The sequence below is a fragment of the Solanum stenotomum genome, chromosome 2 (genome assembly GCF_019186545.1).
Source record: "Solanum stenotomum isolate F172 chromosome 2, ASM1918654v1, whole genome shotgun sequence".
Classification (NCBI taxonomy): Eukaryota; Viridiplantae; Streptophyta; class Magnoliopsida; order Solanales; family Solanaceae; genus Solanum; species Solanum stenotomum.
The window spans coordinates 74,108,759-74,133,685 of NC_064283.1; the positions used below are offsets into that span (position 1 = coordinate 74,108,759).

General features: G+C 29.9%; 2 protein-coding genes across 3 annotated transcripts; both read left to right on the forward strand.

The window, feature by feature from the left end:
- Positions 1 to 3,255: 3,255 nt before the first annotated feature.
- On the forward strand, positions 3,256 to 3,846 carry LOC125856451 (uncharacterized). The gene is made up of 2 exons (XM_049536006.1): positions 3,256 to 3,323; positions 3,653 to 3,846. Exons 1-2 carry the CDS (start codon positions 3,275 to 3,277, stop codon positions 3,844 to 3,846), a joined length of 243 nt encoding a protein of 80 aa, XP_049391963.1. The 5' UTR covers positions 3,256 to 3,274.
- Positions 3,847 to 12,017: 8,171 nt separating this feature from the next.
- LOC125856443 (transcription factor bHLH30-like) lies at positions 12,018 to 15,926 on the forward strand. Of its 2 annotated transcripts, none has more exons than XM_049535997.1 (3): positions 12,018 to 12,181; positions 13,044 to 13,353; positions 15,194 to 15,925. In XM_049535997.1, exons 2-3 carry the CDS (start codon positions 13,060 to 13,062, stop codon positions 15,692 to 15,694), a joined length of 795 nt encoding a protein of 264 aa, XP_049391954.1. In that variant the 5' UTR covers positions 12,018 to 12,181; positions 13,044 to 13,059; the 3' UTR covers positions 15,695 to 15,925. The 2 variants fall into 2 exon arrangements, with proteins under 2 accessions (XP_049391954.1, XP_049391955.1); XM_049535998.1 differs by having other exon boundaries at positions 12,102 to 12,181; positions 13,058 to 13,353; positions 15,194 to 15,926.
- The last annotated feature ends 9,001 nt before the right edge of the window (positions 15,927 to 24,927 follow it).

The window sequence follows — 24,927 nt, forward strand, 5'->3', positions numbered from 1 at the left end:
AATTGTTTGTGTGATGTGTTGAGAGTTGTTTGAAAGGCTTGTTGAATCATTGTTGATGTTGTATCCTGATTGTCTTGTTGTGAATTGTGCAATGTTATGAAAATAGTCATCTCCTCATTATTTGTGTGAACATGTCATTTGCATTGTTCTGAGACATAATTCTGATAAGTGTTATGTGCATTGAGAAAGAATAAGAAAATAAAGAGGATGTACCATTTCGAGGGACGTATCGCGCGCCGCGATGGATACTATATTTCGAGGGACGTGTCGCGCGCCGCGACGGATACTATATTTCGAGGGACGTATCGTGCGCCGCGATGGTTACTATTATCGAGGGTCGTATCGCGCGCCGCGATGGATGCATGGACAGATATGTCCCCCATGGGTCCCGAACTGAGAGACAACGGGTGTGTATCATTAGGTCAGACATGCATCACTATACTTGGCATTGCATTTCATTACATTGCACTTCTTTATTATTGGTGAACTTGATCTTGTGTGTTGCTGATCTTGTGAGTGCCTTTCTATGGAATTTGTGACTGATAAATATTGAGCTTGTTGTTGAAGATATGCAATTGTTAGAGTGTTGTTGTTGAGGATATGAAACTATTGTTGTTGTTGAGGATATGAAATTGTTAGAGTGTTGTGTTGAGCTATGTGCTTTGTAAATTGTGAACTGTTAGGTTGGACTGGTTTTATATACATTGTAGTTGTGAAGGTTCGGTTGGGGTGTAAGGAGTACTTGTATTCTATCCCCTTAACTCGTGTTTAGAGGTTTACTTGCTGAGTACCGTGTGGTTTGGTACTCACCCCTTGCTTCTACAAATTTTTGTAGGTTATGAGTCTGGATTTTTGTGGTACTTGTTATTCTCTTCTTTTTCGAGGCCTTTGGGAGATTTGTAAGGTAGTTGGTTGTCTTCTCAACGATCCTTCTTACTCCTGTTTATGATCTTGTTCTACTCTAGAAACAATGTCATATGAGACTTGTATTTTTCTTTTGAATCAATTGTAATACTTTAGAGACTTGTACACGTGACAACCAGATTTTGGGGGTATATTTGAGTTTATTATAAAAATTTCCACATTTTATTGTAATGGTTGAGTTTTAGGCTGACTTGTCTTAGTGGGTTAAGACGAGTGCCATCACGTCCATTTTTGGGTCGTGACACTTTTGGATGAAATAAGAAAAATTAGAGATGAACTTCAAGTATATTTAAATTTTAACAAAAAACAGAACATAATAGAATCATATTTCACTAAATTGTCTTAGATATATTTGTACTTTTAAAGAATTATTAATTTATAATATTAATGGGACCATATATTTATATATGGGTCTTCTAAAAATATATCATCTTATTATCTTATCGAAATGGGCAATTTTTTTTCATTAACCCAATTCGGGATCAGGGGAAACATTATCTCAGAGAAATTATTAATTAACCAAATATTAATTTAATGAAGTTTTTCTGTATGTATCAGTTTAGTTTTTCTTTTTTAAAATTTTCCATTCATGATAATCAATTTTAGGAGATAAATATTTTTATTACAATATGTATATATCTTTAAATTAAAGCACTATGTATATCACCAAAATAACATCAAATTTATAATGATTTCTGTAACCTCAACTAATTATGAGTTTTTTTTTTATATGTTTTGAATTTTATTATATAGCATTATAATATTAAATTTGTATTTAATATTCTTAAATAAACATGTTACGCACCGTTTCATCACCATATGTATGTATGTGTATGTTACAACAGGTGGTCAAACCCATATCAATTTGAACAAATCTAAACAAGACAATATATAATTTGGGAATAAGATAATAATTTCTTATTAACTCTTACAATCTACTAATAGATTTCAAATCTTCAAAATCTAATCAATTAAATAAAATGGCAAATAATAAAATTGTTGTAATATTTTTATTTTAAAAAGTAAAAACATCTTATAATAAATTAAGTCTTTTCTACTACTCATTTCATTTTATAATAAATTGAGTTTTTTTTACTACTCATCCCATTTTATAATAAATTATGTATTTTTTGTATTTTTAATATCTCATTATAAATAAGTCTTTTCTACTATTTCATATAGTTAAAATGTTTACAATTAATTTCTTGAGTCTTCCTCTCCTTTATAAGCTACTTATCATCTCCAATCTTGTTAGAGTTTTGCCCTGATTTTCTTTTCTTATTTAAAATTTATTTCTTTCCTTAAAAAAAAGTCAGAGTATTACCATAAATGTTTGAACTTTTTTTGAAAGGAAAATATATTTTTCTTCCATAATTGGTTTATTCTTTCCTTAGAGGAAAAGTTTGGAGATCTATAAATTGAAGATCCCTATTCTCATAGCATAACACAATAGAATCCACAATATAATCGTTTAAGAGTTTAGTTTATGGGGAGATTTATTCTCTCAATAATTTATAATATTTTCTTATATATTAAATTTCATATAATAATATTATGTTTTTAGTATAAGTTTTTATCGTTTGATTTATCAACCATATGATATGCAATTGTATGCTTCCGCATGACGCCCTAATCACCTTCATAACCCAACACATCTTGCCCCTCCCATCCTTTTTTTAAAGTAATTTTTCTACTTTAAAAAAAAAAAAATTGTGTTTTTGTCAAAGTAAGGTTCTGTGACTTCTAACCGTATTTGGCTGATCATGATGTGATACAATATATGTATCAATTTAGTTTTTATTTTCCATTCATGATAGTTAATTTTAGGAGATAAATATTTTTATTATATTATGTATTTTTCTTTAAATCAAAGTACTATATATGTCACTAAAGTAGCATCATAATTATAAGATTTTCTATAACCCAGGTAATGATGAGTTTTTTTTTTTTTTGGGGTGTGGAGGCGGATGTTTTGATTTTTGTATTATACCACAAAGAATGTCCAATAATACATATGTATCATTTGTAAAACAAATTTGTGTTCAATATTTTGAAATAAACGTGCAACACATTCTCAGATATCAATAGCTTAGTGTGAGGATTTGTATGTTACAGTAGGTGGTCAAACTAATATTAATTAGAAAAAAATCTAAACAATAATTTGGGACTAAGATAATAATTTCTTATTAACTCTTATAATCAACTTATTGATTTCAAATCTTCAAAATTTAATCACAAGATTTGTTTATGTCCCACTCTGTATGTATTTTACAAGCTATAAAAGGACACTCTTGGTTAACTTGATTATTCAAAGTGAAAAAATTAAAGCACAAAATACTATCTAAGAATAATGGCAAAGCTTTTGACTTGTGTCCTTCTCATTGTTGCTCTATCTTTTGGTACTCAAGAACCTTCACTTTTTTTTAACCCCTAACAATCAATATGTACTACTCCCTGTCTCAATTTACGTGTCACATTTAAAATTTTAAGATTCAAATAAGTTTATTTTTATCGTATTTTTTTCATATATATATATATATATATTTTACCCCTAACAATCAACAAAGGACTAAAGAATGATCATTCCTGATTAAATTTAAGTTGTTTGAATTTCAAAAAACGATAAGTATCACATAAATTAGTACAGAGAAAATATATATTATTATGTATAGTACTAATTTAATAATATTAATAGTGTTTCTTGACTCTTGTTGTTTATTGAATGCAGTTGGAACAATGATCCCTTCAGTTGAATCAGAAACTTGCTATCAGATACATCCTGAAATATTGTGTGATCAAGGACATGTTGAGCCAAAATGTTTACCATTTTGCAAGCAAAAGTTTGGACCCAAAGCTGGTGGCCAATGCATTGATCAGCCTGGTTTTGAGAGTCCTTTTTGTGCTTGTGATTACCCTTGCTAGTCACCAATTTATATCTTAATATAATTATTGCTTCATACAATTTTGGCTATCCAATTTGATGTGATATCAATCTCAATGAACTTTATATTTTGATTAATGATAACTCTTTCAATATAGTTTTTGCTTTCTTTTATTATTTTTTCTCATCTTCAATTGTTATGATTCAAAAAATTTATTTGCCAAGGAACAATAGCAACAGGAATTAATTTTACCTATAATTTAAAAAGTTTAGTGAATTTGATGATAAGAATCTAAAAGTTAAATCGGTTAAATTTATATTTTAAATTCATTTTTCCTATTCTTTCGAAATTTTGAATTGATACGCCTGTGAGTGTTGATTCATAATTTGACTTGGTCAACATATTAATGTTAGACCAAAACTACATATATTTTTACTTATAGATTTCAATTCTTCAAAATCTAATCACAAAAAATTGATCATGTTAGTATGTATTTTACCGATTTAGCTCCTCTCCATTTCCCCCAAGTTTCTATTTGGATCGGTCACACATGACATAAGTTTAATTTAATGATCAAGATTTATTTTTAATTAATTTAAATAAGTCTTAATCATAGTTAGAATAATTAATTACTTTCATATAATTTCTCTCAATTGTTTTAAAAAATCTACAATTCTAGATCTACATTATAGTTTTTCTAAATATATATTTTAAAAAATAATCTATCTTGCCTAAAGTAAATTTAATATATAAATGTGAGTAATTACATATTACATATTAATCGTTTTACCTTCATTTTATTCATTATAAATTCGAATTAATTTAATTAGAGAGTATCAAATATAAAACAATTGAAAAGTATTGTACTTTAGAAAATGTTGTTTACCTTTAAGATTGCTATTTTTTCTCACGGGTTGAATGAAGATATTACTATTATATAAAAATCTATAAATAAATTTATATTCATAGAAATAGTAAAATTACATAAAATAATTATATCGCTAATAAGTTGCCGAATTTATGTTGTAGAAGAGTTAATTTAATTATATTGTAGTGAGTAAATAAAACTAAGTGAATAGATGTGTAGTTACTTCCGTAGTTCCATTCATATATTTACAAAAATTACTCAAGGCAAAAAATAATAATTTAAAATATAAATTTAGAAAAACATATAAATGTGGATTTGTAAAAATCTTATGGGATGAAACATATGGAAGTAATTAATTATTCAAACCATGGTTAGGATTTTATTTTAATTAATTGAGCCATTAAATTAAATTTTTGCTGGCCATATGTCATCAATTTAAGTAGGAACGGGAGAAAAATGGAGAGGAGTCAGATCCATATTTAATTTTACAAGCTATAGAAGGATACTCTTGGTTAACTTGATTATTCAAAGTGAAAAAATTAAAGTATAAAATACTATGTAAGACTACATTTTGAGTATATCTCTAGCTAGAAGAGTAATGGCAAAGCTTTTGATTTGTGTCCTTCTCATTGTTACTCTATTTTTTGGTACTCAAGAAGCTTAACTTTGTTTTACATCTAACCTTCAATTCTTCTTCTTTTTTTCAATTTTAATCGTGAGTAGTATTTACTATCTGAGGAACTTTGCTATATATTGTTATAATACTTACCTAATCATATCAATACACATTCTTGACTCTTCTTGTTTATTGAATGTAGTTGGAGCAAGTGCTAACGAATACGATTGCTATCAGATACATCCTGAAATACCGTGCGATCGAGAAAAAGTTGAGCCAAAATGTTTACCATTTTGCAAGAAGTGGTTTGGAGCCAGAGCTGATGGCAGATGCATTACTGGCTCTCCTGGTCTTATATGTGCTTGTTATTACCCTTGCTAATCACCCCTTTATATCTTAATAAACTTTAATTATTGCTAAATACAATGTTGGCTATCCAATTTGATGTGGTTATCGTTAAATGAATTAATTTAATTAAAGAGTATCAAATAAGGATTCGATTACTCAACATAAGTACACACTAATCTACGCAATACAATCCTCAAAATACTCACTTGTATCTCAAGAATTCATCAAAACCCTAACAAAACAAGATTTAGAATGAAACTTCAAGAACACTTATCAAGGACTCAATATATCCCAACTTATGGATGAAATTCGTAAAAGAAACTCATGATTGGCGTGTGGGTGAACGAACCCAACACTATGACAACTTACATACCTCTTAGGGTTCAAACCCTTGGTGAAAATCCGCAACGAAACTCAAGAATCTCGATTAATGCTTTGATCCTTTCCTCTTTTCTCTTCTTATCTCTTCTTGAACTCGCAACTAAAACTCTGAGCATAGATTAGGATTATAAAACTGAATCTAATCAGTTTAGACTCCTAAAACCTTACTAAAAATGAATTAAATTTGATTGGGTAAGGAAAAGACCAAAATACCCTTCAATATTTTCGGGTAACTTTTCTTAACTGGACAACTTGACTTCAAAAGGGAATATCTCATTCATCTGAACTCGAAACTTAGCAAACTTGGTGGCGTTGGAAAGATAAATCAAAGACCTTTCATTTGATATATTATAGGCCACCTAACTCATTATGTGCTAAAAGTTATGGTCATTTGAAGTTCGACCCAAAATTTAGAAGAACTTCCGTATGACTTGAATGAACTCTCTTTAGTTCTTTTTGGAACTCAAGGTTCTAAATCTAGTGACCTTAACACTAAAAAAATTTTAAATTCCTCGGTAAAATCCTACTCACAATGAAGGATAGTTCGAGTCTTAGTTCAAAAAAAATTCTGGGGTATAACAAATACTCCTTCAGATGAAGGGGTCAGCCATGAAGCACGCCTCAATGGAGGCAAATATGATAGCAGACATACTAGCAGTACGCAGAAGGAAAACGAAAGATCCACGTATGATATGCAACCATCCTTATGTTTTTATGCATCTCCTTTGCTTGTAAAAATTGCTCTCGAAAGATATGCTATGAAAACTGTATCGTCTAGACCAGTTCCCTGTTGTATGGTTAAAACCTTCTTAATTTAAATAAATAAAACACCTTCCATTTTTAAGCAAAAAAAATAGTTGTTTTTGCAGAGAGTCCTTTTATATAAAAATAGATAAATAAATTTCTATTCATAGAGATGGTAAAGTTGCGTAAAATTTTAGAGTAAATATTATAATAAGTAGAGTAAATTTTAGGAATAACAAACATAATGATCATATTAATGTTTTATAGCTATAATTTTGAATTTTTGATGATTGCGTTTCATAGCTATAATTTGGTTTGTTAAGAAGACCTTGATTTGTATAATTAGCGAATTAAGTTATAATTTTATACAAAATATTTTTTAAACAAATTAACTAAATATGCGCTAATTAATGTTTACTAAAAAAAGAAAATAATCTCATAACTCATGCACATTATATTTTAATAGGATTTGTTTCCTTTAATGACTTCTTCAGCAAGAAGAACACCATTGTAATTGGGTTCATGAAATCGAATAAGCTACAAACTTAGAGATCAATTTGTATATTTTTTTGTATCAATTTGTATATATGAACGAACAAGTTTGTATAATTCATTTTGTTGGCAAATCGAACAATAAAATTGTATTATGTTTGTCAAATCATTTATACGTTCAGGTGTAATGATATGAATTGATCGGTTTTGTATAGATTCATTTTTACTATGAACAATTGGATGATTCGTATATGGAACGTTTTAGTTTTTTTCTAGTTTTGTATACATATACATTACATGTTCGTTTGTATCTTTGAAATTGCGTTTGTATATTTACATGAATTTGTATATGTATATGTTCTTTGTGTTATACTTTGTCATTTTTTATTATTAACAATTGGATGATTCATATATGGAACGTTTTAGTTTTTTCTAGATTTGTATACATATACATTACATGTTCATTTGTATCTCTGAAAATTGTGTTTGTATATTTACATGAATTTGTATATGTATATGTTCTATGCATTATACTTTGCTATTTTTATTATGAACAATTGTGAATTTTTCATAAATTGTATACAAGCAGCTAGGGTAAACATATACAAATTAGAGATTTATACCATCAGAAACCAAATTATNTGTATATATGTTCTATGCATTATACTTTGTTATTTTTATTATGAACAATTGTGAATTTTTCATAAATTGTATACAAGCAGCTAGGGTAAACATATACAAATTAGAGATTTATACTATCAGAAACCAAATTATACAAAATTCTGATTTATACAATCAAACGAATTATACAATTTTGGGTGAATTATACAAATTAAACAGATAACAAGATTTTTAAAAATTATTGGTTGCGAATCATAATTTCTAAAACAGTAGCTATAACATTTAATATCATTTAAATATTTGCTATTCTGCACAATTATCCCTAATAAGTAAATAAAACAAAGTGAATTTCCCTAATAGTGAACTTCTGCATATAACCACTCAAAAATAGCTTAATTAAGCTCCATAACTATAGTTTGCTAATTACGATTCGTAGCTATATGTTATAGGGAGGAGAGCGGCAAGTGAGATTGAGAGAGGGAGGAGAGAGAGAGACGAGCAAGAGATGGTAGAGAGTGGGAGAGAGGTGAATTGTATATGTATATCGATTAGATAATTGTATATATATATAACTGGTATACATATGTATTTGTATATTTGGCTAGCGAGAATGGGAGAGGGAGGAGAGAGGCGAGCGAGATTGGGAGAGAGGCGAGCGAGAGATGACAATAATTTGTATAATTCACATCTCGTTTGTATAATTTGCGGGTACGTTTGTATAATTCGCGTATTTTTGTATAATTGAGTAATATAAAGTCTGGAATTATACAAATATGATAAAACTTGAAATAACGAATTGATACAAACATAAACATATGAACTTTAAATAGTTATACAAAATATATTATCCAAATTACATTATATAAATTATATTATACAAAATCCAAAAACTACACGTTTATACAAACTTTAAAAAGTTATACACGAAAAGATTGAATGTATATATATGGTGATAAAACTGAAAAACCAAAGGAAATCATCGTCATATACAAATACTAACCATCGTATATAAATACAAATCAAACGAAGAATTGTTAGTTTTGAGTTATACAAGTGTGGCGAATTATACAAACTCGAAGTCACACACATAATTAATGGTTAATGCTAGTCGCGAGTGGTAATTATAGCAAACTATAACTATAATAAATAATTAAGTAGTATAAGTTAGCTTAACCGCGTAATTTTCCCTTCATATATTTACAAAATTTACTCAAGGCAAAATAATAATAATTTAAAATATAAATTTAGAAAATAATATAATTGTGGGATTTTAAAAATATTTTGGGATAAAATTTTATTGTAGTTAATTGAATCTTAGCCATAAAATTAAATTTATGTCACATGTCATTAATTCAAGTAGGAACAAAAGAAAAATGGAGAAAAACCAGATCCGTATTTAATTTTTATGAGCTATAAAAGGATACTCTTGGTTAACTTGATTATTCAAAGTGAAAATATTAAAGCACAAAATACTATCTAAGACTACATTTTGAGTGTATCTCTAGAAGAATAATGGCAAAGCTTTTGATTTGTGTCCTCATTGTTATTATATTTTTTGGTACTCAAAAAGCTTAAACTTTGTTTTACATCCAACATTCAATTCTTCTTCTTTTTTTTTTTTTGCATTTTTTATTGCGAGAAGTGCTTACCATCTAAATAACTTTTCTTGTCTAAAATTCAATACTCGTTATATATTGTTGTAATACTTACCTGATAATATCAATACACTTGCTTGACTCTTCTTGTTTATTCAATGCAGTTGGAACAAATGCTGACGTGTCCTATTGCTACCAGATACATCCTGATATAAAGTGCGATGGACAAAAAGTTAAGCCAAAATGTGTGGCATTATGCAAGAAAAAGCTTGGACCCAAAGCTGATGGAATATGCGTTCGTGACTCTCAAGGTTTTATATGTGCTTGTCGTTACCCTTGCTAATCACCCCTTCATATCTTAATAAACTTTAATTATTGCTAAATGCAATATAATTTTGGCTATCCAATTTGATGTAATAACAATGGACTTATATTTTGAGATTTGGTTAATACCTAATTCTATTATTAACTTTTGTTTCTTTTATTCATTTTTACCAAAACAATAAAGGGAACAATACACCTAAAGAGCACACTAGAGATCCAATCTCCCTTTTCCGGGGTTATTTAGTTGGAAACAAGTTATCTCAAAATTAATTATTATAAGTTATTCCAACATATTTATGCGATAACTTATTCGATCACTAAAACATAAATGATGGGATAAATAATCTCAAAGTTGACTAATACTTCCAACCAAACATTGAATAAAACAATTATACATTTTATCCTGAGATTAATTATTATACTTTAGACCTTACGCCAATTCCTTAGTGCCTTGAATACACCAAAAAACAAAATTCAACATTAAAATAATAAAAAAAGAAGAAGCATAGTTGACTATTCGACCCTCAATTTTTATTTTTGCCTACGTAATAAATGTTCAACATTAATGAAGATGTGTCTGCTATTTATTCTGTGATATGAGTCAAAAAGAGTATATATTTGACTACCCAAGTGGTGCAATTTCTAATGAAAATAAAAAAAATGTTGTTTTGATATATATATATGCTATATTTTCTTCAAGGATACTCCATCATCAAAATAAAAAATAGTTTTAATTTTTAGAAGATAATATGATTTATTATTTTTAGTTTCTCACTCAGTGTCTGATATCTATTTTATGGTCTAACTAAATCAAAATTCACATTGGAAAGGCGACTCATATCAGGGGTAAACACTCTTTAGTAAAGGTGACTATATACCTAAGGCTCGACATGACACTTATAATTAAGGATGGATGAATACTTATCATTCCATCACAACTTTATCAGTAACAAATGATCACATAAATGTGTGCAACTAAAATCAACCAAAATAAAGTATTATTTCTTTCTATTTCAATTTATGTATTTTTATTTTATTTTTTAAATCTGTTTAATAAAGAATGATCATCGACATATAAAATATGAATTATGCAATATAGGGACAAAGTGAACGTAGTTATAAGAGATCATCTTTATTTCACCCACCCCACTAGGATCTAGAGTAGGTAGTGGAGGAGGANTTAATCTGTTTAATAAAGAATGACCATCCACATATAAAATATGAATTATGCAATATAGGGACAAAGTGAACGTAGTTATAAGACATCTTTATTTCACCCACCCCACTAGGATCTAGAGTAGGTAGTGGAGGAGGAGTATGTTCCAAGACATAATGATTTCATTTGGTCTTGGGGAGGTCGAAAGTTTGGGCGTGGAAATATAGCTATCCATAAGAAAGAGAGTATATTAAAACTATATATTATTATAATAATAATAGATGAACATGGGGGGTTGACCAAGGCCAAAGTAAAAGAAAAATTACAATTATCTCATTAATTAGACACAAAGATAAGAAGAAAGAGCATACTTCCTCACTATTCAAATGGACAATGATATCAACTTCGATGGTTTTGATTAAATTTACATGTTATATTTTCACTTTGACACGTATTCATTAAAAATATAATGACTGATAATTATTTATTATACTATTTCTATTAATTGATGTTTAATATTATGTCTTAGAGAATGTTAAATATGATAAGTAGAAGCGAAAATCTATTTTTAAAAGCAGAGGAATCGTAACTAATTATGCTCCCTCATTCACTTTTACTTGTCCAACACTTAAAGCTTAATGACTATTTACAACCAGTTAATCCAAACGAGCTAGCTCGTAATAAAATAGCTATAGAAAGGGATACTTGAAAGAGAAAAAAGAATGCCGTAAATAGGAATTAAATTAAAGGATAGAAACTACCAATACTTGTATTCCCACTATATATGATAGTGGAGATGGATCACCAAAGGATGTGGTGTGGATGAGGTTGTTCCTCCCTTGTTAAGGTCTCAGAGTTGAGCTTGGATATGGAAGAATCTTTACTAGGAAGCGCTTCCCCTCAAATGGGCCCTTATGCAATACAAATTCAAAATAGTCGGGCTTTAATGTGAGTATCAGACATCAGATGAAAAAAGAAGGTAGTGGAAATGGAGGTGTGGAATGAAAGAGAACATACTATGTTGAATAGGGCCCAATAGGAAAGAAAAAGGCATAGGAAACAAAAGGCCTAGTTGATGCTAGGATAAATAGGATCAAATACTCTATTCAATCCTCACATTTCACAAAGTTTTGTGTTGCAAAAGAAAACAAACAACATAGAAAGGTGAGTTTTAAAAAAAGAAAGAGGACAACAAGTGGAAAGGCACACAAAGCCATCAAAAATATAAAGGTTATGTCTTTTCATCATCTTTCATTGATCTCTTACGATTCTCCTTTTATCATAAATGAAGTAGAATCCAAGTTTTTGATCCCCTTCTCTTTATTATTCTTACTTTTCCTCTTTTTGTGTAAAAAAAGAATAAAGATGATTATCAAACAAGTCTAAAGTTCTTCAACCTCAAACTTGTTTTGTAGTGATTTTAAACAATCATACACTTCACACTCATAGAGCTAGGTGTAAAGATTTAACTTATATATACTAGTAAATATAAAGATTTTCTATATTATACTTAGCTAGCTTTTGATGATAAATTTTGGATCGAAGAATTTGAAAAAAGTTATGTTCAAATATCTATTTCGATATAAATTTTAATTTGAAAATATAGCTTTAAAAAAGTTTCAACTTTCAAAAACTGGTGGTTCACACTATGTTTTGAGAGAAATTTTACTTCTATTCAAATATCATGTTTTGAATATCACAACTTCAAAATTCAAAATTTCAAGTTTCAAATTTCAACTTTAAAATTTATGATCAAATCATAGCTAAGTGTATTGTCTTTAGAAGCATACTTTTTTAACGACTACTTGTAGTTTTTATTTAGGTCATAATTAACCTTTTCTCATTTAGGTAACTTGATAGTGTAAGAATTGTATTATCGTATATATTGTCCGTATAGAAAAAAAAGTAAGCCTTAACGATAAAATTGTCTCCATCTAATAAACCTATATATAAATCACAAGTTCCATCAATATGCGTCAGAATAGACTTTTTTAAGATACAACCTCATGTATGAACACAAAATATTTCGTACATTAGACTGTTTTTTGTCGATTTAGTAAAGTTAAGCTCATAAATATTTAATCTTCCTCAGGATATATATCAAAGCTATGTATGGAAGTGGAAATAGATCATCAATTCTTCCATGGAATAGCTTCAACACACTTGAAGATCCATTTATTATTCATGGATCATCATATTATGGAGATTTATTCAACAAAATTATACCTCAATTTCCATGTCAAGATCATAATGAAGTGCAAAAAATGATGAATTCTCAAGAAATAATGGATGCAAAGGCACTTGCTGCCTCAAAAAATCATAGTGAAGCTGAAAGAAGACGTAGAGAAAGAATCAATAATCATCTTGCTAAATTACGTAGCCTTCTCCCAAGCACTACTAAAGTAAGTTCTTAATTTAATTTCTCATGTTTAATTAATTGAATTTACTTCCCTATCTATATGTATATACACATATTTCTAGTGCAATTTTATAAAGTATTTTAGGTTGCAAGTTTGAATACCAAGTGTGTGTTAATTATCTTATATTTGTTTTGATTTCCTTGTTAGGGTTCTAGACCCTATATAAAGTTCTTTTTTGTTTCTAGTTTCGACATTTAGTAGGCGTTTGACTATGTTTTATTTTGAAATTTGAAAAAGAAGTAGTTTTTGTTATCAAAGTAAGATAATTTTGAGTTATTTGATCATGAATACAATTGGAGATGTTGTTTTTGACTTCTTATGAATAATTTGAAGTAAAAACACTTTTAAGTTGTTTTTCAGTTTCTTATAAATTATGAAATTCAATGTTGAATTTCGAAATTTTCCGACTATTTTTTTTTTTTTTGGCGTTCAACTTTGAAAAAATGAAAAATTTCCATGATCAAGCGCCTTAACTTAGATCCTTCAAGATTTTCATTTTGGATAGCTAGGATCGATAGGATGATGATAACGAATACTCGAAATTTTACACTACACAAATGAGTACTTTTGTATATCAAGTATAAATGACTATTACTATTTTGATCATGCCCAATACTGTTTCCATTCCATTTTTATTTTTTTTTACTGTTTGGAGGGTTAAACAATCTTTTTTTTTGACTCATAGTATTTTTTGATATAGTTAAAATATACTAATATATAAAGTTTTTTTTAAAAAAAATCAAAAATAGATATGTTGACGCTTATACTCCGAATTCCTTCACATTGGAGTACTATTACTCTAAGTCGTTACACTCATATTCCAACTCTAGTAAAAGATCTCTCTCATAATTCGAATTAATAGTATCAGATAAATTGAGACAGTAAAAATAATAATACACTGTATTTAGGTAGTATAAAAATTGTAGCACTTTTGATCATTACACTGATTGTAGTGATAATTTCGAGGAAATTAGGAAAAGTAACGTTAATGTCGCTATATGATAAAGAGAAACAATGGAGCAGTTAAAAAGCTTCCATGAAAATCTATATGCCACTTTTTTAATGTTGAGGTAAATATTAGTCAAAATAAAAGCATATAAAATCAACAAAAGGAAAAAAATAGAGGTTAAAAGGCAGACAAACAAAGCATTCTTGTCAGTCATGCTCATACTTAAAAAATTCTAAATAATCCTTCCCATGCCTAGCCTCAAAATCCACTTTTTGTGGTTCATTTGGAATTACTTTTTCTACATGAAATGGATTTTAGGTCTAATTTCGTTTCAAAAGTTAGTTTATGAGGCGAAGATGTTTAAGTAAATAAATTATTTATTCCTTTATGGGACTCTTTAGTATTCTATTTTATATTCAGAGTTGGACATTTGGAGCATGAATAATATAATATGGGGGTTCAACGTCGATAATAATAATTGGAATAAACCCTACTTTGATATCAAAGTAAATAAATAAATTTTGAGTTTAACTCGATCTCAAAAATTAGTTCACGAGGGAAAAATTGTCCAATGTCATATAAAGCTATGTTATTCAGACTCTTCAAAAATATCGACAAGTACATATCGAGTCCTGCAAAAGTAGTGCATTTTTGAGAGATCTGACATATACATATGACAACAATTTTGGAGAATCCGTACAGACCCCTAAGTAGGTCAACAATCAATATTATTAAGTAGAACTACTTATTGCACCTATACACCTGATTGTGTGTATATACACTATTAGAACATAGAATATTGAACTTTTTTTTCCATGTTCAATGTAATATATCTTTATAGTTTTACTTGATGTCTTTTTTTTTATATTGTAGACAGATAAAGCATCACTATTAGCTGAGGTGATACAACATGTAAAGGAGCTAAAGAGACAAACATCACAAATAGGCCAAACAAATCCACCAATCCCAACTGAGATTAATGAATTAACAGTTGATTATTGCAATAATGAAGAAGGAAATTTCATGATCAAAGCTTCATTATGTTGTGAAGATAGGTCTGATCTTTTACATGACCTAATCAAGACCTTAAAATCTCTAAGGTTAAAAACACTAAAGGCTGAAATAACTACACTTGGTGGACGTGTGAGAAATGTCTTGTTCATAACAAGGGATCAACAACAAGACGACGACGATACGTGGCAGATCAATGATAATGATAATGATAATGATGATGATGATGATCAAATGCAATATTGTCTAAGATCAATTCAAGAAGCACTTAAAGAAGTTATGGAGAAATCTAATGGGAATGATTCTGGTAATTCAGGGAGTATTAAGAGACAAAGAACTAGTAATAATAATATACACCACTAAAAAAATAAATAGGAATTGTCGTTATGTAGCTAAACAGTAAAATTTATCGCTAATTCTGTATAGCGATTGGTTATTTGATGATAGCTAATTTTAGTAGTCTTTCACTTAGTATGTAGTCTAATTTGCTTTTCTTTTTTTAATTCTTCTCCCATAATAAAGTATGTGTTATTTTGGGTGTGTATTGACCTTTTGATATTGTTTTTAACCTCTAAAAAAAGCATAATATATAATCATTTTGAATTTCTCCCCATTTGTCTATCTTCAATATTTTTTGAGAAATTAAGAGCTCAGACTTTTAATTCCGAGTCCACATAATTTAATATATTCATAAACTTACTTTGAATATAAAAATTTGAAAGAATAATGGTATTTTTCGTTCTTCATACAAACAGTAAACTAGAGAGAATTGGAACCCTTTTTTTTATTTTATAAATTTTCTCAGGTCGTCTGAGGTGTTACAAATCAAGAAGAAAGTTATAAGAGGACTTGGATTTAGCCTTCGATTACAACACAAGGATAAGCATGACTTTATCCTTAAGAAAAAAGGGGAGGTGAAGCTAGAAATATATAGACATTCCACCCCTCGCAAAACTAGACTACTTATACGACTAGTTAACAAAAAAAAAATTGCCTCATCATATTTGGTCCTTATTGAAGGCATTTGGTTCTTGTCCAGTTGGAATGGACCTTTAGCCCCCACAAGAAGTTGATGATAGGAGTTATATAAGGATTCATTCTGACGGTTAACTACAAGTTTGACTAAATGATCTGCTACCTCGTTAGCCTCTCTAAAAACATTGTTCCACCTTGACATTAGCGTGTTTCTTCAATTGTTGTAACCCCTCTATGATTAGGTTCAAGCTGAAATTGCAGCATTTGCCTTCATTAATCATCTTCACAATAGCTAGTAATTGATATCTCAATGGTAAAGAAGGGGTCGTGGAAATACTTTCCGCGCTTGAGTTGTAGATTTGAACCTCACTATCAACAAAAATTTCTCTTTATGCTTTGCAATAGTTTTGGATAAGAAATTGGAATATATGTCAAGATTGCTCTACTTAATTTTGTAACAACTTGAGTGCCCAGTACATGACCATAAAAATCCAGTATTACATGTTAGGACTAAGCATGTAGAATTAGAAAAGGACATTTTTCCACCAACTTACAACTTACCATGTCATTGTGTTGTTACAAAATAACATTTTTAAACCTAAAGAAAACGTTAAGGACATTTTAAAACCTTTTCCGCTCTCTGTATCAATCTTGTTCACGTTCTAGTTGTCAAGTCTAAACATACCAAAGATTGTGAGTAGTTCCACATCAATGTATAACATGAATTTGTGTATAACAACACAAGAAAGAAAGAAAGGGGGGTGGACCATTTTGGTGATAAGAGAAGACATGTAAGAGACATTAATGTGTAGTGGGGTTGAATTGAATAAAGAATATAGGCCGTTATAAGTGCACGTGAGGGAGGATAAGGCTTGTCATTTTGGCTCATAACATTGTGTTTGGGGGAAGAGGGAATGTCTGTTTCTTGGATTAAGATGGCTAACTATGTGTTAGTCCATATGGCCGACACCTTATTCTAATTTCATAGTTATATATTATTTATATAATATCGATACACTATGTATACGTACATAGTTAGGAAAAACTATCTTATTAAATATATATCTATATCAGGCATATTAATTTCACCTATACTTTCAAATATATGTATTTTATCATTGATTAAGAGTTCACTATCATATATTGAGAAAGATACATGTGTTTTTGTTTCCAGATACATTAAAATAGGAGGAGAAGCGAGCGAGATAGTCATGTATACTAGATACATGCGAACCACACTAGATATATGTATATGTATGTATCTAGTGTGATACACATGAATTTGGGATACCATATACATAGGAGAGTACTGACGAGTAAGATGGGAGGAAGGCCAGAGAGGCAAGCGAGATTTGTTATGTATTTCCAGATACATGCGAATTCATTTGAATACAATGTATCTAGAACAAATTACACATAATCTTGACTACATATATCCCATGATACATGGATCTAGACATATCAAAATTTAGTAAAATTTATAATATTGCAAACTAGTACTAAACTAGTGAAATTTCTATAAATTTATATTAAATATAAATATCAATAATTTTATTGAATTTTTTTGGATTACCTATACAATTATGTAAGAAGCCACTCTTGAATTGTTTGTCTTTGATATGTTCCCTTTAAGGGGCAATTGAAGAGTGAAGAGGAGGGATGGACAATTAACCAAGTATGATTTTCTGTTTTTTTTTTTTATTAAAATCTTCTCTTTGTTCCAAATCTTTTGGGCGGTTTTTATTTATATTGATTTTTCCTTCTTTTCTACCTGTTTGGATGATTGCTACATTATATTATATTATATTATATTATATTATATTATATTATATTATATTATATTATATTGCATTATATTATATTATTTCGATAAATATTGTTTTTTCGATCTATTTCATATTGACCTATGCCAATAATTTAAGAAATATTTTGTAATTTTACTTGTTTATGTTTAACTTGATTGATACATAAGAAATAATAAATTATATTGTATTGTATTGCATTATATTATATTATTTCGATAAATATTGTTTTTTCGATCTATTTCATATTGACATATGCCAATAATTTAAGAAATATTTTGTAATTTTACTTGTTTATGTTTAACTTGATCGATACATAAGAAATAATAAATAAAATAATATTTTTATTATATTACTCCTAATAATTATAAAAAGTCATTTAAATGTTGAGAAATGACAAATATTTAATACCAAGGATAAAATATCTTCAAAAATGATAAGTTATCTCTTGATTTATTAAATTAACAAGTAAATACTACAATTACTAGTATGCTCATGCACGCATCATCATATAATATCTTCATTTTCGCAACTTTCTACTTCTAAACATGAGAGTATTTGACTGACCAACACTCCGCTCCATACAACATGGTTAGTTTAACTACCACTCTATAAAACTTGTCTTTAAATTTTAGTCGAACCTTTTTATCACACACTCCGGATATGAGCCTTCATTTCATCCACATGCACCACTACGGTGTGGACATCCTCGTCAAACTCCATATTTCTTTGATTAATAGACTCAAGATACTTGAAACTTCTTCTCTTCTGGATGACCCGTGTATATCAAGCCTCATTACCTCACTGCCTCATTTGTTATGTTGTTGAACTTGCACTATCGGTGTTAGTCTTAGCCCTGCTCAACTTGAGCCCTTTAGACTCCAGGGTGTGTCTTCAAAACTCCAGCTTAGCGTTGATTCTATCGCGAGTCTCATCAATTGGAACTATGTCATCCATAAATAATATATCACATGGCACCTCACGTTAGATTTGTCGTTGCATCAATATATTTATCACCAAGGCAAATAAAAACGGACTAAGGGTTGATCCTTAATGCAACCTCATCAGAACTTGGAAGTGCTTTAAATCTCCTCTTATTGTCCTTATCCGAGTCTTTAGTTAATAGTACATGTCATTGATCGCCTCAGTATATGTCACATGTGCACCTTTTGCCTCCGAACACTTCCCTTGGGACTTCGTCACAAGTCTTTTCTAGGTCAATAAACATCATATGCAAATCTTTTTTTTCTTTCTCGATAATCGATACTATTCTATTGATCTCCTTAGAGGTTGAATGATTTCTATAATAACAAATAAACTAGAATTACTAAATAATAAGAACAACACAAGGAAAAAATAAAAATAATTCGATTACATCACATCGTATGGTGTCACGACCCGAGCCTACACCCTGGACGTGGCCGGCACTTGAAGACCATTGCTAGTCCCCAAGCGAACCCTCATCCTGGCTGACTACAAGCGAAAAACTGATTCAAGCATACAAAGCTTAAAAACTGAAATAAAAGTTCATAAAACTTAAATACAAACTTTAAGTCCAAAGAAAACTCTGTATAATAAAATATATACAACTCGCCATAAAAAGGAAACTTTAGTCTTTAAAACATTTAATAAAATAAATGATACAGACTTCTCAACTATACTGACTATCTATGAAGCCTCTAACTGATAAAGATGGAAGTCGGGACAAGACCCACGACATCCTAACAATTGATATAACTGAAAGGTAAATGAAATCCTCCGAAACCAAGGAGGCTCACCATAGCTAACTCGAACTCTCGGATGTATCAACGAAGCTCCTGTTGATGATCCTGAATACCTGTGTCTGCATCATGAAAAGATGCAGGCCAAATGGCTCAGTACGTGGAATGTACGAGCATGTAAGGGGAATTCTAAAACATAAACATAAGCTTGAAACTTGATAAAAAGGAAACATACTTGCCTGTTTTCAATCTTACTCAACTCAAGGAATACTCCAAACTACTCAAACTTACTCAACTCAGAAGTACTCAAGGATAAGATACTCAACTCAGAGATTAGATACTCAACTCAAGGATATGATATTCGACTCAAAGATATGATATTCGACTCTGGATACTCAACTCTGGATACTCAACTTTGAATACTCAACTCAATATGACTGAACTCATTTCAATATAAAGCAATTTAAAACAAGTGCAATATAAAGAAACAAACTGTTTAAAAACATGCTGTGAAATCTGTGTGTATGCAAGGATACAACATAACTCTGAAATGTATATAAAAATACAATAAACTGATGTATATAAAAATACAATAACTTCTGTGGGAGTTTCTCTAACCGACAACCATCACATAAGAGCTATAGTGATGATACAGCGATCTACCTCACGCTGCCAGCGCATCCTATACCCGGCCAAAGGTATAGGACCTGAACTGCCTAATGGATCCACTAGTCTATTTCGAAAAAGGTTCATCTAAAAAGTATGACCCTTTTCTACCCATGGTGGCTACATGGTTTATGGAGGCTGTGAGTTGTCTAAACTCTCCCCCATATCGGTGCTCAATACTACTCCCAAAAATATACTAGCTCTTATGTTTTAAAAACATACTTCTTTCTGCTGATTTGAGATAATTGCTCAAAAACTTAGCTCAAAGGCTATCTTGGAAATCTCAGTTTCCCTGCTTGCTTCATTTAGAAAGCTATTACTCTTTTCTGAAAACTAGCCCGAAGGCCCTTTGGAAATCTCAGTTTCCGTTCTTATTTAAATGTGAAAACATTTATAAACTCTTTGGGAATACTTAGTCCCCATATACTTTTGAAGAAAAAGACTTCAAACTTTACTCTTTACTCTTTACTGAACTCAAAACTTAAGTCTTAAAACAAAGTTAAAACGTTTGTAAAAGACTTCTTAAAATATGGTTCATACCGAATTATGGACATGAACTACTCAATGCAAGGTTTTCAATAACCATAGATAGAACTCAAATACTTGGAACTCAAGAACTTCAATGATATTACTAATTTCAAGAATGCTCAACTCAGAGGGTTCGTGCGGAATTATAAGCATGAACGACTCAACTCAAAGACTCAAAGATACTTCTCTTCTCAAGACTGCTCGACTTATAGGATTCATGCGGAATTATGGGCATGAACAATTCAACTCAAAGACTTTATGGGTAACATGTAATAGTCCCATGCTTAGAAATATAATCTCAAAGGGGATTAGGAACTCAATACTCAAGACTTAGAACTTGAAGATACTACTCCTCTCAAAGATACTCAACTTCTGGAGTTCATGCGGAATTTATGGGCATGAACGACTTGACTCGTAGGTCTACATAACATTATGAAACTCATGTATGTGACTCTTCTCATTCTCTGACTTACTTCCTCAAAACTTAGTTCAAATCGATAGTTGATCTCAAAGGATTCACAATTGAACTCAAAGGCTTCCTTGAACTCTACTCTTAACTCTCTCTTGAATTTGAATTATGAATTCAAGAGTTATGATTCATGATATGAAGGATCTCAATAACAATATAGCTATTCGATAATTAGGAATATAACTTTTAAAAGAAACGTGAATTCAAGAACTCAAAATCAACTTATCTCAAGAATACTCAAATCTAGGGAAAGTTTCCTAGATTACTCTTTTACTGATCTGAAAGTAGATGTAGGGTGTGAGGACGAACTAGTCCAACACTATGATAGCCTTACATACCTAGAAGAACAAGATTATTGAAGAATCTTGAAGAATCTTTAAGAATCTTGAAGAAGAACTTGATTAGAAGCCTTGAAACCCTAGCTTGAAGGTAAACAATCAAGAAGACCTTTCTTGAGATTCTCGAGTTAGTTTCTTAAAATCTCTATAGCCAAAAATTATGATTTTCATGAGTGAAGATGAAAATCTGATTGTTTTGAGCTTTTTATTAGTCAAGAAATTCGTTGATGGTTTTCTTGGAGGTAAAAAGACAAAAACCGATTATTTTCAATATTTTCCCGTCGGCTAATTCGTAACAGCACTGTATAGGTTACTAAAATAGTCATAACTTTTTACTCAGATATTGGATTGACGTGAAATTGGTGGGGTTGGAAAGTAGATTCAATTACCTTTAATTGGATAGGTTATGGCTCACGTAACTCTTAATATTCTAAGAGATATGGTCGTTTAAAGTTGACCTAAGCAGAATCTTACTTCAAAACTTAATAAACTTCAAGAACTCATCAAGAACTTAAATCCATAAATTTCAAGAACGAAATTACGCTGAATAAATCATGATTGGCGTGTGGGTGAAAGAACCCAACACTATGGAAGCTTACATACCTCTTAGGGATTAAACCCATGGCGAAAATCCGCAACAAGATGCAAGAATCTCGACGAACGCTTTCATCCTTTCTCTTTTCTCCTCTTTTCTCTTCTTTCTTTTCTCTTCTTGAATTCTCAACTAAAACCCTAGGGCGTATTTTAGGATTATAAAACTGAACCTAATAGGATTAGACCCTTAAAATATTACTAAAAACGAAATAAATCTGATTGGGTAAGGAAAAGACCAAACTACCCCTCTAAAACCCGGTTTTGACTTTCCTTAACTGGACAACCTAACTTCAAAAGGTCATAGCTCACTCATCCGACCTCGAAACTTATTAAACTCGGCGGCGTTGGAAAGATATTTCAAAGATGTTTCCTACGGTATCTGGTAGAACACCTAAATCATCCTGAGCTAGGAGTTATGGTCGTTTGAATTCAACCCAAAACTCATACTTAGCTTAACTTGTAAAATTTTAGATTTTGCTATTTCCAATTTAATTCTTTTTGGAACTCAAGGTGCTACATCTAGTGACCTTAACACTTAAGAAATTTTAATTCCTTGGTAAAATCTCACTCACTACGATGAACGGTTCGAGTCTTAGTTAAAAAAAATTTCTGGGGTGTTACATATGGTATATAAAATGGCACTCCAATTTTAAATTACGTTATTAATTTAATATACTAAAATGAGATTCAAATCTCATGTAGAGGCATAACTTTTAGAACCCTTGATGAGCCATTTCTCTACCTCTCTTTTCCACAATACTAATTCAAGTATATATATTAATCAATCAATAATCATGTATATATTGGTATACCCAAATGACTTAACGACGATTATATGAATTCTTCATAATTATTCTATTCTATTTGGTTCTATTTAATTGTTAATCGTAACTCTAATTACCCCAAAATCATAATCGAGTAGTGGAGACCTAAATGTCCTTTTCTCATCGTACATACTGTTACGTTTTGGACATGGCTATCAAACTAGAGATTATATCAATCACTATCACCAAATTGCATGATTAGAGTAGTTTAATATAATTAAATACCCCCTTTCAATAATTGTACAAGTTGACAATAAGAAAATGAAAAACTTGAGAGTTATCCTGTCTTTGTACTAGTATAAGGTAACATATATTTCGTAAAATTTAATTGAGGTGTGTACGAGTTGGCCCCGATATCACGACTATAAAAAAGGGCATAACATATTTTGTTCATATATATAATTCAAAAGATTGACGATAAGGATATATATAATCCAAAAGATTGACAGTAAGAGTATGAATAACCTTAAAGTATAAGGAGGGTATTGACATACCACTAATGAAATTCGGGGTATATTTGTCAATTTTCGTATTTTTTTTAATTCTAAGGAAAAACCACTTTCTAGACATGCTCTTGTAATATACTACCAAAAAATTAAAGGAATATATTATTAGACTAATTGACAAAAATTAATATATATTATACTGATTTGGACAAGGAACAGAAAAACAAAAAAAATGTTTGCATAATATTCTGCTTTGTTATGGAAAAAAAAGGTTTCTTCCTAATTTCTAGCTAATCAAGTACTTGGCTAACTAATCAATGATAATTAGTTCTCAACAAGAAAATCAAGAAGATTTAAGTCTTAGCAATTATCATCTAGATTTTAGTTAAACATTTGTGTCTTATTTGTCAAAAAAATCACACCAACAATGACAAAGGAAAGAGAATTTGTTGAAGATGGACCAATAATTAAAATGAACCTCTAGATTCTACTACTATTTTTTCTCTAGTAACTTTTATTATATATATAACTAATTAACTTGATTTATTTTGGATTGTGACATCAATTACTTCAAAGAATTCATGAGTCTACATAAGATTGGAAATTTAACATTTGTTTACCTTGAAAAAAAATATGATGTAATTTATATGTGCGATTTAAAGAATAAGAAATATTGCTTCGATCGAATAAGACAAAAATACTAAGCAATTAATAAGTTTAGTTATTAAAAAAATCAAATATGTTAGAGCAAATAAAAATTGGTCATATGTGTCTAGCAAAACAAAAAAGTTGGACTGAAAAAACTTTATTGCTAGTCTGGTACCTTTGACTACTCTGCTCCCTCCAAAAAAAATAGACGGAATTTCTTCCGTTTTGTCTGTACAAATAGTGAAGAAGTATATAGTATTTTAATTTGTTACTGACCAATGGAAAGGATGGAAGAAGAAAAGAAAGAATTTACATAATTTTTTTCTAAGAAAGAGATCATAATAATTGATTGATAGTTCTTTCAGTCCGGCGAAATGAAATTGACGTTTACCAATTTAAGTTAGATTAACAAACTTATTACCACTGAATAAACTTGGTTGACGAACATAATTTATACCGGCATGTTGAGGATTTGAAGTCTCAACATTATCAAAGCAACAAAAAAGTGAAACAAAAGTTGAAGCGTTGGAAAGGAAGTAAATTTGTACTCAAAAACTTCAATCAAAATTCAAAACTAATAGTATT

Coding starts and splice junctions, on each gene's coding strand:
- LOC125856451 (XM_049536006.1), top strand. CDS start 3,275: ATGGCAAAGCTTTTGACTTGTGTCCTTCTCATTGTTGCTCTATCTTTT. Junction 3,324..3,652: donor CATTGTTGCTCTATCTTTTG/GTACTCAAGAAC, acceptor TATTGAATGCAG/TTGGAACAATGATCCCTTCA.
- LOC125856443 (XM_049535997.1), top strand. CDS start 13,060: ATGTATGGAAGTGGAAATAGATCATCAATTCTTCCATGGAATAGCTTC. Junction 13,354..15,193: donor TTCTCCCAAGCACTACTAAA/GTAAGTTCTTAA, acceptor TTTATATTGTAG/ACAGATAAAGCATCACTATT.